The sequence below is a fragment of the Oncorhynchus tshawytscha genome, linkage group LG20, assembly GCF_018296145.1.
Source record: "Oncorhynchus tshawytscha isolate Ot180627B linkage group LG20, Otsh_v2.0, whole genome shotgun sequence".
Taxonomy (NCBI): domain Eukaryota; kingdom Metazoa; phylum Chordata; class Actinopteri; order Salmoniformes; family Salmonidae; genus Oncorhynchus; species Oncorhynchus tshawytscha.
Window position 1 is genome coordinate 43,661,178 of NC_056448.1, and position 14,182 is coordinate 43,675,359.

At 41.5% G+C, this 14,182-nt stretch overlaps 1 protein-coding gene across 2 annotated transcripts in view; it reads left to right on the forward strand.

Moving 5' to 3' along the window:
- The window catches only part of LOC112247575 (fibrillin-2), a 247,297-nt gene that overhangs the window by 122,996 nt on the left and 110,119 nt on the right, over positions 1 to 14,182 (forward strand). For both annotated transcript variants that reach the window (XM_042302707.1, XM_042302708.1), the window contains exons 20-26: positions 1,878 to 1,997; positions 2,869 to 3,006; positions 5,193 to 5,243; positions 6,806 to 6,931; positions 8,676 to 8,903; positions 9,353 to 9,478; positions 9,914 to 10,042. In XM_042302707.1, coding sequence (XP_042158641.1) covers positions 1,878 to 1,997; positions 2,869 to 3,006; positions 5,193 to 5,243; positions 6,806 to 6,931; positions 8,676 to 8,903; positions 9,353 to 9,478; positions 9,914 to 10,042 — 918 coding nt within the window. The remainder of the gene's footprint in view (positions 1 to 1,877; positions 1,998 to 2,868; positions 3,007 to 5,192; positions 5,244 to 6,805; positions 6,932 to 8,675; positions 8,904 to 9,352; positions 9,479 to 9,913; positions 10,043 to 14,182) is intronic.

Genomic DNA, 14,182 nt, shown 5'->3' on the forward strand with positions numbered 1-14,182 from the left:
TGCCAGATGGGCGGGGCTTGCACTTTTTGGGACAATTCCATTGGCTCCATTGCGCCAGACAAATACTATTATAATAAATACTAAATACTGTTTGAACTTTTTTTAAATTTGCTGTTTTATACTCTTGTGAATTCAATGGTTTTTACTAGATTACTTGTAGTTTTTCATGTTGTCTGTCTAATTTTTTTGTAATGACTTTGGTGCTGCCTATCTTGGCCAGGGCGCTCTTGAAAAAAGAGATTTTAATCTCAATTTTGTTATTTTTTTATTTAACTAGGCAAGGCAGTTAAGAACAAATTCTTATTTTCAATGACAGCCTAGGAACCTAGGCCTAGCCTAGGTTAACTGCCTGTTCAGGGGCAGAACAACAGATCTTGTCAGCTCAGGGATGTGAACTTGCAACCTTTCAGTTACTAGTCCAACACTCTAACCACTAGGCTACACTGCCGCCTCTACACTCTAACCACTAGGCTACCCTGCCGCCTCTACACTCTAACCACTAGGCTACCCTGCCGCCCCAATGAGCCCTTCCTGGTTAAATAAAGGTTAAATAAAATAAATAAAAACCCAGGACTGAATTCCACTCGACTCCCCTCAATCTTGCTGCTGTGCAGTTTCAAGTTCATTCAATCCTGTCAGCACTGTGGCAATACAATAATCCATGTGTTAACTGTTCCTCCAAGCAGATGGGAAGTGGAACAACAAATGAATTGTACAAAATACACTGTATGTAAGTGATTACCATGATTAACTACTGGCTGGGAGGCGTTTTCTGCACATTCCAGGTAGCTCCCTCTTCTTCTGGCCTTTATGTGAATTCCTGGACCCGAAGATTGAGAGTGTTCATTGAGAATAACGGTTTCCAGTTGAGGACTCAATAAATCAAATCAAATCAACTAAGCATCGGTTTAACTGTTTCTCTCGTTGAGTTTTCTTTTTACCGTTGGCTTGCCTTAAAAGTAGTGATGGGGGGGGGGGTGTATAGTTACATTTCCTTCATAGCTTGTTTTCGATAATCTTTCTATATTTGTAGTAAACACAAAAAAGACATATGGTGAGCAGAATGTTTGGAACATCGAAACCCAATAAAGTATCTATTGCATGTCGTATCGGCACCTAAGTATCGGGAGGTCCTTGGCAATTCCCAGCCCTACTTAAAATCAGTCATTATTTTGGGCTGGCTTTTCCTCTTCGTAGTGTGTCCCATTTTATATCTTCCCTGTGTTGTAATCAGGTTACAAATAGGATTGTAAAAGCTATCTTTCGCCAAAATCTTTGCCCCATTGTCTCATTCTTGTCATCTTTTGTCATGATATCTGATCATTTAATTGAAGAACTTCCTGGTTTTCAAGAACTGGTATACTGCACATGCCTAGCAAATCCTTTAAGATCAGTGGTGACGGAGTGAAAAGAGAAAGAAAGCTATCTAGAACTAGATTATTGGGACACATCCACAATCAGAACCTGCTTGTAAATTTACTTAAAGGTGTCACATTCTAACTATTCCCACTGTTTTGAGAGGTAGTTTTGTTCAAGGTGTCACCTTTTAACTCTTCCCCCTTCTTGTAAATGTAGTGAAAGGTTGTCCCCCTCTAACTCTTCCCCCATGTAAATGTTGTGAAATGTTGAAATGTGTCCCCCTCTAACTCTTCCCCAATGTAAATGTTGTGAAATGTGTCCCTCTCTAACTCTTCCCCAATGTAAATGTTGTGAAATGTGTCCCTCTCTAACTCTTCCCCAATGTAAATGTTGTGAAATGTGTCCCTCTCTAACTCTTCCCCAATGTAAATGTTGTGAAATGTGTCTCCCTCTAACTCTTCTTCCTTGTAAATTAAATGAAAGGTGTTCCCCTCTAACTCTTCCCCCTCTGTTTGTAGATGTGAATGAGTGTGAAAACCGCCCCTGTTCTAACGGACAGTGTAGGAACACAGCCGGCTCCTTTGCCTGCGAGTGCTCCCCTGGGAGCAAGCTGGACACCACAGGACTCATCTGCATTGGTAAATACACACGCACACACACACACACTCACACACACACACACACACACACACACACACACACACACACACACACACACACACACACACACACACACACACACACACACACACACACACACACACACACACACACACACACACACACACACACACACACAGTCTTGTATAACTAACTTTGTGGGGACACACAATTCAGTTCCATTCAGAATCCTATTTTCCCTAACCCCTAACCTTAACCCTAACCCTAGCTCCTAACCCTAAACCTAGCTCCTAACCCTAAACCTAGTTCCTAAACCTAGCTCTTAACCCTAAACTCAATTCTAACCCTAACACTAATTCTGACCTGAACCCTAAACCCCCTAGAAATAACATTTGACCCTGTTGGGACTAACAAAATTTCCCCAGTTGGTCAAATTCGTGTTCGTTTACTATTCTCATGGGGACTTCTGGTCTAAACACATCCACTGGCAACACAGTAGATGAGATGGTCTTTCTGTGTATATCAAACGACCATCAATGTATTTTCAAATTGAAGAGAAATCAACCTCTTTCAGGTCATTGGAATGAATAATTCCTGTCTATGTAGAAATTGAATAGAGAATGGTTTTGAAAAAGGCCATTTACAGCTGGAATGCAATGTTAGTTAGTGCAGTTAAACCTACATGCCACCTATAAATGTCTGTATAAATATACACACTGCATGTACTCTGTACTTCAATTTTGTTTTTATTTAGGCTAAGTTATGTAACTGTGCACTGCAATTTAGCATTTAGCTCTCAATGTGTACACTATAAACAAAAACACTTTCTCCTTTTTCATCTGGTTCCCTAGTCCACCACCACCCTAAAAACTGTCATTTTAATCATAGACAGCCTGAAGGGGACCTGTTGGCTGAATATCCAAGATGGCCGCTGCGAGGTCAACATCAACGGCGGCACCCTCAAGTCAGAGTGCTGTGCCACCCTGGGCGCTGCCTGGGGAAGTCCCTGTGAGCAGTGTGAGAAAGGTAAGTCACACACATACCTCCAGCTACGCCATAGACAATGATCAGGGGTTCTCAGCTCTGGTCATGGGTAACGTCTTTTGTATGCAGTATGGCATCCATATTAGGAAGTTGTCAGTTGTCTGATGGAGTTTGGTTTGACCAATGCCAACTTCCTAATATGGATGCAGTAATTATTATATTTATTTTTTTACCAATGAAATGTAACTTAATGTAATCTAAAATGTAGTCTACTTAATCACCAAAAGTAATTATTTATCATGCGGGGGCCATAAACAATAACGTGTTTGATTTGATTTGATTTAGCAATGCTGGATACTCCAAGAAAGGTTAAAATCTCACCTTTCTGGTAAAAAATGGTTATAAAATTGCTGAGGTGTAGTCACTTTTGAGGACACAGTACAAATATGAAATATTGTATATGCTGTATTATCCTTATATATTTTTTTTTATTCATATTTGTATGTTTAGTGTTAGAGAAAATATTTTCTAATGGTACTGTATCTCTTGATCAAAACGTCTGGCCCCAACCACTGTGAACATCATAGAGCTCTAGCTTGGCTTCCTGAAGGTGTTTTTTTACGAAATCGGCTTTCATCTCATGTTAATCTTGTCTATGACAATCAGAAAGTGTTTTTTTTTGTTTCAAATCTATTAATTATTTTACATTACTTTGCTAAATTTCGCTATAAATCGATCTCTGAATGTACTAGAGTGATGAATCCATTCTCTCCTGCTGAGCTACGATGTCAGGATTGAAGCATGTGCTTTGTAAGTAGGGTTCCCTAGTCAGCCAAGAGTTGGAAGAGCGAATTAAATAGTAGGAGGAACATCCAAGCTTCTAGTAGAGTCAGATTTCACATCCCACGTCACTCTCCTGTTTCCGTGAGAACCAGAGCTACCGCTCAATGCAAGCCATTTCAATAACAGTGTCCACAGATCGATTTAGAAGCTAAATTGTCGGTCCGTCAGAACTGGTACAAGAACCACATTGCTTTAACAGTAACTTGATCATGATCATTTGGTCTGGTATTTGCATCATTAATGAATAAACACTGATAGTCTTTACGGCCAGTTAAGAGGAAAATAGCAAATGACCTGGTTTGTGTTGGGGATTTCTGTATCTGTAGTTCGTACTATAAGTAGGTATACTACTGAACTGTAACACATGATGGCCACAGGAACCAAGGGCTAAATATTTGAATATGTTGTTTTGGGTGACATGGCCTTGGACCTGACTCTGTGTCTAAAGTAAACTGGGATTAGTAGTCCTTTTTTACATCTTTAACAGAATGGTTTCCCCATTACAGTAGTAATAAATAGAACTACAAAAACCTGCCTTTTTTTTTTTTTTCATGTGGTCTGACACATTGCCCAGTGCAGTGAATGCTCCGGCACAACTCTCTGCTCGTGTCATTTCCCTCACTGAAACAACCTTTCAGTTTAAGCTTTCACCGCTTGTGTCCCAAATGACACCTTATGGGCGCTGGACAAAGTGTACTATATAGGAAATAGGTTGCCATTTGCGACACAACCAATTTATGTTTTCCTTTTTTTTTTTCTGGCCACACAATCTACCCATATACCCATAATGCATTTGCCAGCAGTTAGTATAATGAAAATCCAAGCCACAAAAAGCTTTATTTAAAATCGTGTGGTTTTTCATCAGTGTAAGACAAACCCTACCCAATGATGATGTTTTGCTTGTGCTATACCACACACATGCTTTGATTTGGGCCGTTTGGGCCATTTACAGCTAATTTAGCGCTTTGTAAATCTCAGTGCTTAACTTAGCTTCATAATTCTGTCAGTGCGGATAAGATATAAAAGCCAAATATGTAATGTTCCTCTCCTTAGCCCTGACCTGCACTTTATAATCACTTGCATGTGTTACACTGTGAGGCTCTGTCTGGAATAGAGCAGGGTTCCAGTAGTTCTTTAATATGGTTGCGTACTATGGCACCCTATTCCCTATGAAGTGCACTACTTTTGACCAGAGCCCTATGCGGGCCCTGGTCAAAAGTAGTGCACTACACAGGGAATAGGGTGACATTTGAGATGCAAGACTGTGTTTGCTAGCTTCCGCTGTGAAATATGTTCTCTCAGAGTCCCCATAAAGTGTCACCTTTGGCAACAAAATCCATGATTCACAATATTCCCATCCACAACGACATTCCGACCTTTTGCAGATTCCATCTGTTCAAGGGGCTACGCCAGGCCGCGAGGAGTCAAATGTGAAGGTAAGTCCGACTTCAAGCATCAGCTGTTTTTCAGTCTACAAAACCCATAACCTTTGCTAGGTGTCTCTGCCAATGACAAAGGGTGGAATAAGTTTCAAGGTTCCCCACGGTCTTCAGAGATAGATGGGAGAGGTTTAGGGTAGCTGAAGGCTGGGACTAAAAACAAACTAAAGATAACTCATGTAAAATATACTGTACTGTGTCTGTAAAAGGTCATAGGAGATAAGGTCTTAAGGTCATAGGAGATCAGGTCTTAAGATCAAAAGGAGATAAGGTCTTAAGGTCATAGGAGATAAGGTCATAGGAGATAAGGTCTTAAGGTCATAGGAGATAAGGTCTTAAGGTTATAGGAGATAGGGTCTTAAGGTCAAAAGGAGATAAGGTCTTAAGGTCATAGGAGATAAGGTCTTAAGGTCATAGGAGATAAGGTCTTAAGGTCATAGGAGATAAGGTCTTAAGGTCAAAAGGAGATAAGGTCTTAAGGTCATAGGAGATAAGGTCTTAAGGTGAAAAGGAGATAAGGTTTTAAGATAATTTAGCATGTCACTTAAAAGAACCCTAATTTCTTCTCTTCATTGACCCTGACCCATCGATAAGTAGACCTCTCCATAGCTGTGGGATTGGGGTTATTGGAACTCAAGAAAATGTCATTTGACAGGGCTGTCCACAGAGCAAAAATAAATGTCTTCATTCTGGATGTACAGTGCCTTGCGAAAGTATTCGGCCCCCTTGAACTTTGCGACCTTTTGCCACATTTCAGGCTTCAAACATAAAGATATAAAACTGTATTTTTTTTGTGAAGAATCAACAACAAGTGGGACACAATCATGAAGTGGAACGACATTTATTGGATATTTCAAACTTTTTTAACAAATCAAAAACTGAAAAATTGGGCGTGCAAAATTATTCAGCCCCCTTAAGTTAATACTTTGTAGCGCCACCTTTTGCTGCGATTACAGCTGTAAGTTGCTTGGGGTATGTCTCTATCAGTTTTGCACATCGAGAGACTGAATTTTTTTCCCATTCCTTCCAGTTATTGTGATGGGATAAAACCTATTATCGTATGTGAAGACTGTTTTCATATTGACAGACACCATCTGATAGTGTAGGGAGTTTCCCCAGTAACAGTTTTGATTGAATAGAATCAAATAGAGCCCATTGCTAAAAGGTGCTATCTAGAACCTAAAAGGGTTCTTCGGCTGTCCCCATAAAACACTTTGAAGAACTCTTTTGGCTCCAGGTAGAACCCTTTTGGTTCCAGGTAGAACCCTTTTGGTTCCAGGTGGTTCCAGGTAGAACCCTTTTGGTTCCAAGTAGAACCCTTTTGGTTCCAGGTAGAACCCTTTTGGTTCCAGGTAGAACCCTTTTGGGTTCCATATAAAACATTTTCCACAGAGGGTTCTACCCGGAACCAAAAAGGATTATCCCATGGGGGAAGCCAAAGTCACTTTTTTTTTGGAACCCTTCTTTCTATGATTACTATACTATAATGGAAGCAAATGCCTTGTGACACAAATAAAGATTTCACCTCTGCACCTTTTGTCTCTCTCTGCTTGCCGTAGACGTGAACGAGTGCGTGGTCTTCCCAGGTGTGTGTCCCAATGGGTACTGTGTAAACACCAAGGGCTCCTTCAAGTGCCAGTGTCCTGATGGTCTCACACTGGACTCCAGTGGCCGAGTGTGTGTGGGTGAGTGGACAAAACGGTGCAAAATTCCCGAAACATTCCCAAATGTCCCTGTTTTTTCCCCGAAATCCTGTTTAGAGTATTTCTGGAATAAGCTGTGAGAGAATCTTCCAACCTGGAATTCTTCAACTGAGATAAAAATTAAAAATTAAAATAAATGGATTTTAGGAAATTATTGGAATTCTGCAACCTTAACAGACACAGTGATCCAATGAGTTGAAATATTCTCTTGGCCAGTTTCCAAGACACACATTAATTAAGCCTAGTCCTGAACTGAAGAGCTATTTCAATGGAAATTTTAAGCCCAGGGCTAGGTCAAATCGTTGTCCCGAAAACCGTACCTCTGTTTATTTCTCAAATGTTGCAATGTGTAACTATTTGACCAAGGAGGTGACTGAGAATTGTTGGTTGAAGCCCTAGGGGGAGGGTTGTTGAGTAAGTTGCTTGTGTTGTGTTATCTGTATTGGTTTATGAAAGAAACTCCAGGGAATTGACAGTTTTCTCTAAATAAAGTCTGGTAAGAAAATAGACCTTATAATAACTATACTGAACATAAAATATAAATACAACATGCAACAATTTCAAAAGATTTGATTGAGATACAGTTCATTTAAGGAAAGCAGTCAATGGAAATAAATTCATGAGGCCCTAATCTATGGGTTTCACATGACTGGGAATACAGATATGCATCTGTTGGTCACAGATACCTTAAAAAAAGGTAGGGACATGGGATCAGAAATCCAGTCAGTGTCTGGTGTGACCACCATTTGCCTGAAGAGTCAAACGTCGTGTAGATGCGAGAAAAATAGACTTGCTTTCTAATTTGAAGCGCATGGCGCTATTGACGGCGTTGACGCTCGCGGCCCCGTCTGTTATCTGTACATTCTAATTCCAGCGTGTACACGCTTATTCACTCTTTGTTTGATGTGGCCTTCATGCATCTCCTTCACATACAGTAGAGTTGATCAGTCTGTTGATTGTGGCCTGTGGAATGTTGTCTCACTCCTCTTCAATGGCTGTGTGAAGTCGCTGGATATTGTCGGGAACTGGATCGAGCTGTCATATACCTCGATCCAGGGCATCCCAAACATGCTCATTGGGTGAGTATGCAGGTCACGGAAGAACTGGGACATTTTCAGCTTCCAGGAAGTGTGTACAGATCCTTGCGACATGGGGCTCTGCATTATCATGCTGAAACATGAGGTGAGGGCGGTGGATGAACAGCATGACAATGGGCCTCAGGATCTCGTCACGATATCTCTGTGCATTCAAATGGCCATATCTAAAATGCAATTGTGTTCGTTCTCCGCAGCTTATACCTGCCTCATACCATAACCCCACCTCCACCACGGGGCACTCTGTTCACAACGTTGACATCAGTAAACTGCTCGCCCACACGACACCATACACGTGGTCTGTGGTTGTGAAGCCCGTTGGACATACTACCAAATTTTCTAAACCAATATTTTTATGGTAGAGATATTATCAAATCAAATTCTCTGCCAACAACTCTGGTGGATATTCCTACCAGACAAGTCCGACCTCAAAACATAAATTGAAAAATCAAAGCCTGTAACAGTAGCTTAATGTAAAGTGTTACCTTCATGTAAAGTGTTATCTCCATGTAAAGTGTTATCTCCATGTAAAGTGTTATCTCCATGTAAAGTGTTATCATGTTAGGATCTTATTTTATTTTTGTATGTATTGACTGCTATGGATGAACTATAAACTCCACTGTATCTGACAGACGTGCGGTCTGAGCACTGTTACCTGACGTGGGAAGAGGACTCGTGTGCCAAGCCCGTGCCCGGACGTTTCCGCATGGACGCCTGTTGCTGCACGATGGGCGCCGCCTGGGGGAAGGAGTGTGAGGCGTGCCCCCTGCCTGGCACTTCCGAGTATGACGCCCTCTGCCCCCGAGGCCCAGGCTTCGCCAACCGAGGAGACGTCCTCACCGGAAGGCCCTTCTATAAAGGTGAGGGAGTAGCGTTGCAATATATTGGTTGTTTCCCAAAAGGTTTTCCAGAAATCCAGGTAGTTAGTGTCACTCCTCAATATTACATAATTTAGCAAACCGATAACAGGAAGTAAGGATAGGAAGTAAGACTAGGTAGGAATTAATATGCATCTGTTTTAGGAAGTAGGACTAGGCAGTGATTAATATCTGTTATAGGAAGTAGGACTAGGTAGTGATTAATATCTGTTGTAGGACTAGGCAGTGATTAATATGCATCTGGTATAGGAAGTAGGACTAGGTAGTGATTAATATCTGTTATATGAAGTAGGACTAGCTAGTGATTAATATGCATCTGTTATAGGAAGTAGGACTAGGTAGTGATTAATATATGTTATAGGAAGTAGGACTAGGCAGTGATTAATATGTGTCTTTGTTATAATAGATGTGGATGTGTCTCTCTTTGACAGACATCAATGAATGTAAGGTGTTCCCCAGCATGTGTGTCCATGGAAAGTGTCGTAACACCATAGGCAGTTTTAGGTGCCACTGCGCCGGAGGATTTTCCCTCGATATGGAAGAACGCAACTGCACAGGTGAGACAATGACCTCATTGTGTCCCGTTATTATGGATAGAAATGATCTGTTAATACAGTTTGTCCCGATTGCGTGAACATTTTTCTCACAATAGGGATCACTTTTGCAAAACAGTTAACACAGCCCACCAAACTGAAGTGTGTTTGTGTAATGCACTAACAAAACATAAAAACCTTAAAATACCAGTCACAAAATTAAACAAAACAGTATAATCTGTCATCGAATGAGAATATTTATTTAGCTAAATTAACTAACGTACGTATGTTCTCAAAGTTTATTTGTCGTGGACACAGTGTACACAGTTTACAGCAGGTATAAACAATGCGGTGAAATGCTTACTTGCAAGCTCCCTCAACAGTGCAGTAGAAATATCAATGTCAATATAAAAGATATGATAACATCTGTTCTGCTGTCCTCTGTGTGTGTGTGTTCAGACATAGATGAGTGTCGTATCTCTCCGGACCTGTGTGGCCAAGGGGTTTGTGTCAACACTCCGGGTAGTTTTGAGTGTGAGTGTTCCGAGGGCTATGAGAGTGGCTTCATGATGATGAAGAACTGCATGGGTGAGTCCAACCTCTCTCTATCTCTATCTCTCTCTTCCTCACTCTGCAGTATCTCTCGCTATCTCTCTCTTCCTCACTCTCTCTCTCTCTTCCTCACTCTACAATATCACTATCTCGCTCTCTCTCTCTCTCTCTCTCTCTCTCTCCCTCTCCACAGTATCTTTCTGTCTCTCTCTCGCTCTCTCTCTATCTTCCTCTCTCTACAGTATCTCATCTCTCACACTCTCTCTCTCTCTCCCTCTCCACAGTATCTTTCTGTCTCTCTCTCGCTCTCTCTCTATCTTCCTCTCTCTACAGTATCTCATCTCTCACACTCTCTCTCTCTCTCCCTCTCCACAGTATCTTTCTGTCTCTCTCTCGCTCTCTCTCTATCTTCCTCTCTCTACAGTATCTCATCTCTCTCTCTTCCTCTATCTTCCTCTATCTTTCAGTCTCTCTCTTCCTCTTTAGAGTCTCTCTCAATTTAATTTGAATTCAAAAGTATTTATTGGCTTGGGGAACATGTTTACATTGCTAAAGCAAGTCAAATAGATAATAAACAAAAGTGAAATAAACAATAAAAATGAACAATAAACATTACACTCACAAAAGTTTCAAAGGAATTGAGACATTTCAAATTATTATATTATGGCTATGTACAGTGTTATAACAATGTGCAAATAGTTAAAGTTAAAGTACAAAAGGGAAATTTAATAAACCGTCTGAGTGGCGCAGCGGTCTAAGGCACTGCATCTCAGCGCAAGAGACGTCACTACAGTCCCTGGTTTGAATCCAGGCTGTATCCCCTCCGGCTGTGATTGGGAGTCCCATAGGGCGGCGCACAACTGGCCCAGCGTCGTCCGGGTTTGACCGGGGTAGGTCAAACCTTAACTGACTTGCCTAGTTAAATAAAATAAAGGATAAATAAAAAATGTAATTAAAATATGGGTTGTATTTATGATGGTGTTTGTTCTTCACTGGTTGCCCTTTTCTTGTGGCAACAGGTCACAAATCTTGCTGCTGTGATGGCACACTGTGGAATTTCATACAGAAGATATGGGAGTTTATCAAAATTGGAATTTGTTGTGGGTCTGAGTAATCTGAGGGAAGTATGTGTCTCTAATATGGTCAAACATTTGGCATGAGGTTAGAAAGTTCAGCTCAGGTTCCACCTCATTTTGTGGGCAGTGTGCAAATAGCCTGTCTTCTCTTGAGAGCCATGTCTGCCTACAGCAGCCTCTCTCAATACCAAGGCTATGCTCACTGAGTCTGTACATAGTCAAATCTTTCCTTACATTTGATTCAGTCACAGTGGTCAGGTATTCTGCCACTGTGTACTCTCTGTTTAGGGTCAGTCACAGTGGTCAGGTATTCTGCCACTGTGTACTCTCTGTTTAGGGTCAGTCACAGTGGTCAGGTATTCTGCCACTGTGTACTCTCTGTTTAGGGTCAGTCACAGTGGTCAGGTATTCTGCCACTGTGTACTCTCTGTTTAGGGTCAGTCACAGTGGTCAGGTATTCTGCCACTGTGTACTCTCTGTTTAGGGTCAGTCACAGTGGTCAGGTATTCTGCCATTCTGCCACTGTATTCTGCCACTGTGTACTCTCTGTTTAGGGTCAGTCACAGTGGTCAGGTATTCTGCCACTGTGTACTCTCTGTTTAGGGTCAGTCACAGTGGTCAGGTATTCTGCCACTGTGTACTCTCTGTTTAGGGTCAGTCACAGTGGTCAGGTATTCTGCCACTGTGTACTCTCTGTTTAGGGTCAGTCACAGTGGTCAGGTATTCTGCCACTGTGTACTCTCTGTTTAGGGTCAGTCACAGTGGTCAGGTATTCTGCCACTGTGTACTCTCTGTTTAGGGCCAAATAGCATTGCAGTTTGCTCAGTTTTTTTGTTAATTCTTTCCCATGTGTCAAGTAATGATATTTTTGTTTTCTCATGATTTCATTGGGTCTAACTGTGTTGGTGTCCTGGGGCTCTGTGGGGTCTGTTTGTGTCTCTCTCTGTCTCTCTTTGTCTCTCTCTCTCTCTCTCTCTGTTTCTGTCTGTCTCTCTGTCGCTCTCTTTCTTTCTCTCTCTCTTTCTCTCTCTGTCTCTCTCTCTGTCCATAGTAGCCACCCCTGCAATAATACCCAATACATTAACCCAGTGATCTCATTTAGAGTTCAAAGGGCAACTAAATTAGTGTGTCTAGACCAAACAAGTCAAATTGAAAAATTCTAGTTTGCTCTGTTTTAAAAAATGTTTAATTTCCACTGTGTTTTGTCATGATTTGGTTTGGGTCTAGTTGTGTTGCTGTCCTGGGACTCTGTTGGGTCTGTGTGTGTTTGTGAACAGAGCCCCAGGACCAGCTTGCTTAGGGGACTCTTCTCCAGGTTCATCTCTCTGCAAGTGGTAGCTTTGTTAAGGAAGATTTGGGATTTGCTTCCTTTTAGGTGGTTGTAGAATTTAACAGCACTTTTCTGGATTTTGACAATTAGCGGGTATCGGCCTAATTCTTTTCTGCATGCATTATTTGGTGTTTTACGTTGTACACTGGGGATGTTTTTGCAGAGTTCTGCATGCATAGTCTCAATTTGGTGTTTGTTCCATTTTGTGAATTTTTGGTTGGTGAGCAGATCCCAGACCTCACAACCATATATGGCAATGAGTTCTATAACTGTTTCAAGTATTTTTAGCCAGATCCTAATTGGGATGTTGAGTTTTATGTTCCTTTTGATGGCGTAGAAGGCTCTCTCTCTCTCTCTCTCTCTCTACAGTATCTCTCTCTTTTCATCTCTCCACAGTCTCTCTCTACAGTCTCTGTCTCTCTCTTCTCTCTCTACAGTATCTCTCTCTCTTCATCTCTCCACAGTCTCTCTCTACAGTCTCTGTCTCTCTCTTCCTCTCACTACAGTATCTCTCTCTCTTCATCTCTCCACAGTCTCTCTCTACAGTCTGTCTCTCTCTCTCTCTCTACAGTATCTCTCTCTTTTCATCTCTCCACAGTCTCTCTCTACAGTCTCTGTCTCTCTCTTCCTCTCTCTACAGTATCTCTCTCTCTTCATCTCTCCACAGTCTCTCTACAGTCTCTGTCTCTCTCTTCCTCTCACTACAGTATCTCTCTGGGTGTATCTCAAAATTCATACTACCATGCTCTGAGCCATGCCAATTGGCATGCTCCAAGTGCATGCGACATTTCTTGAAATCAATGGCGGCTATTATTTGAGCTGAAGCGAGAGAAAATAGACTCTGGGTGTTTCTCAGTATGCTTTCTGCCGTGCTCTACATTCTCATGCTCCAAGTGCATTCTCCGACGACGTTCTCTTGAGTACGTTCTTGGTACGTTCTCTTGAGTACGTTCTTGGTACGTTCTCTTGAGTACGTTCTTGGTACGTTCTCTTGAGTACGTTCTTGGTACGTTCTCTTGAGTACGTTCTTGGTACGTTCTCTTGAGTACGTTCTTGGTACGTTCTCTTGAGTACGTTCTTGGTACGTTCTCTTGAGTACGTTCTTGGTACGTTCTCTTGAGTACGTTCTTGTTAGTGAACCGTCGTCCAGCCAGGACAACAATGGCAATAGAGACGAAAGAAGATACACACAAAGCAAACGTTTTACTTCATAACTATCAGCTAGCTTTATGTCCCTACTACAGTCCCTGGTTTCGAATCCAGGCTGTATCACATCCGGCCGTGATTGGGAGTCCCACAGGGCGGCGCACAGCGTCGTCTGGGTTTGGCCGGGGTAGGTCATCATTGTAAATAAGAATTTGTTCTTAACTGACTTGCCTAGTTAAATAAAGGTTAAATAAATCATTAAATATGTGAAATGTAATAATGTACTGTAGCAAACCAGAAAGTTTAACTGGCAAAAATGACCTAAAACTAGATAGATGTCAATTCTTTATGGGTAGCTAGTTAACAATTCTTCGTGGCTATCTGGCTAGCTAATAGTAGTAGCTAGCCAGTTAGCACTATTGACTTATTATTTGTATTTATTAAGGATTCCCATTAGCCGTTGCCAAGGCAGCAGCTACTCTTCCTGGGGTCCAGCAACATTAAGGCAGTTATATACAATTTAAAATATTACATGACATTTCATAACACTTTTCCGAATACATTTAGTGTGTTCTCTCAGACCACTACTCCACTATCACATATCTACAATACAACATCCATGTG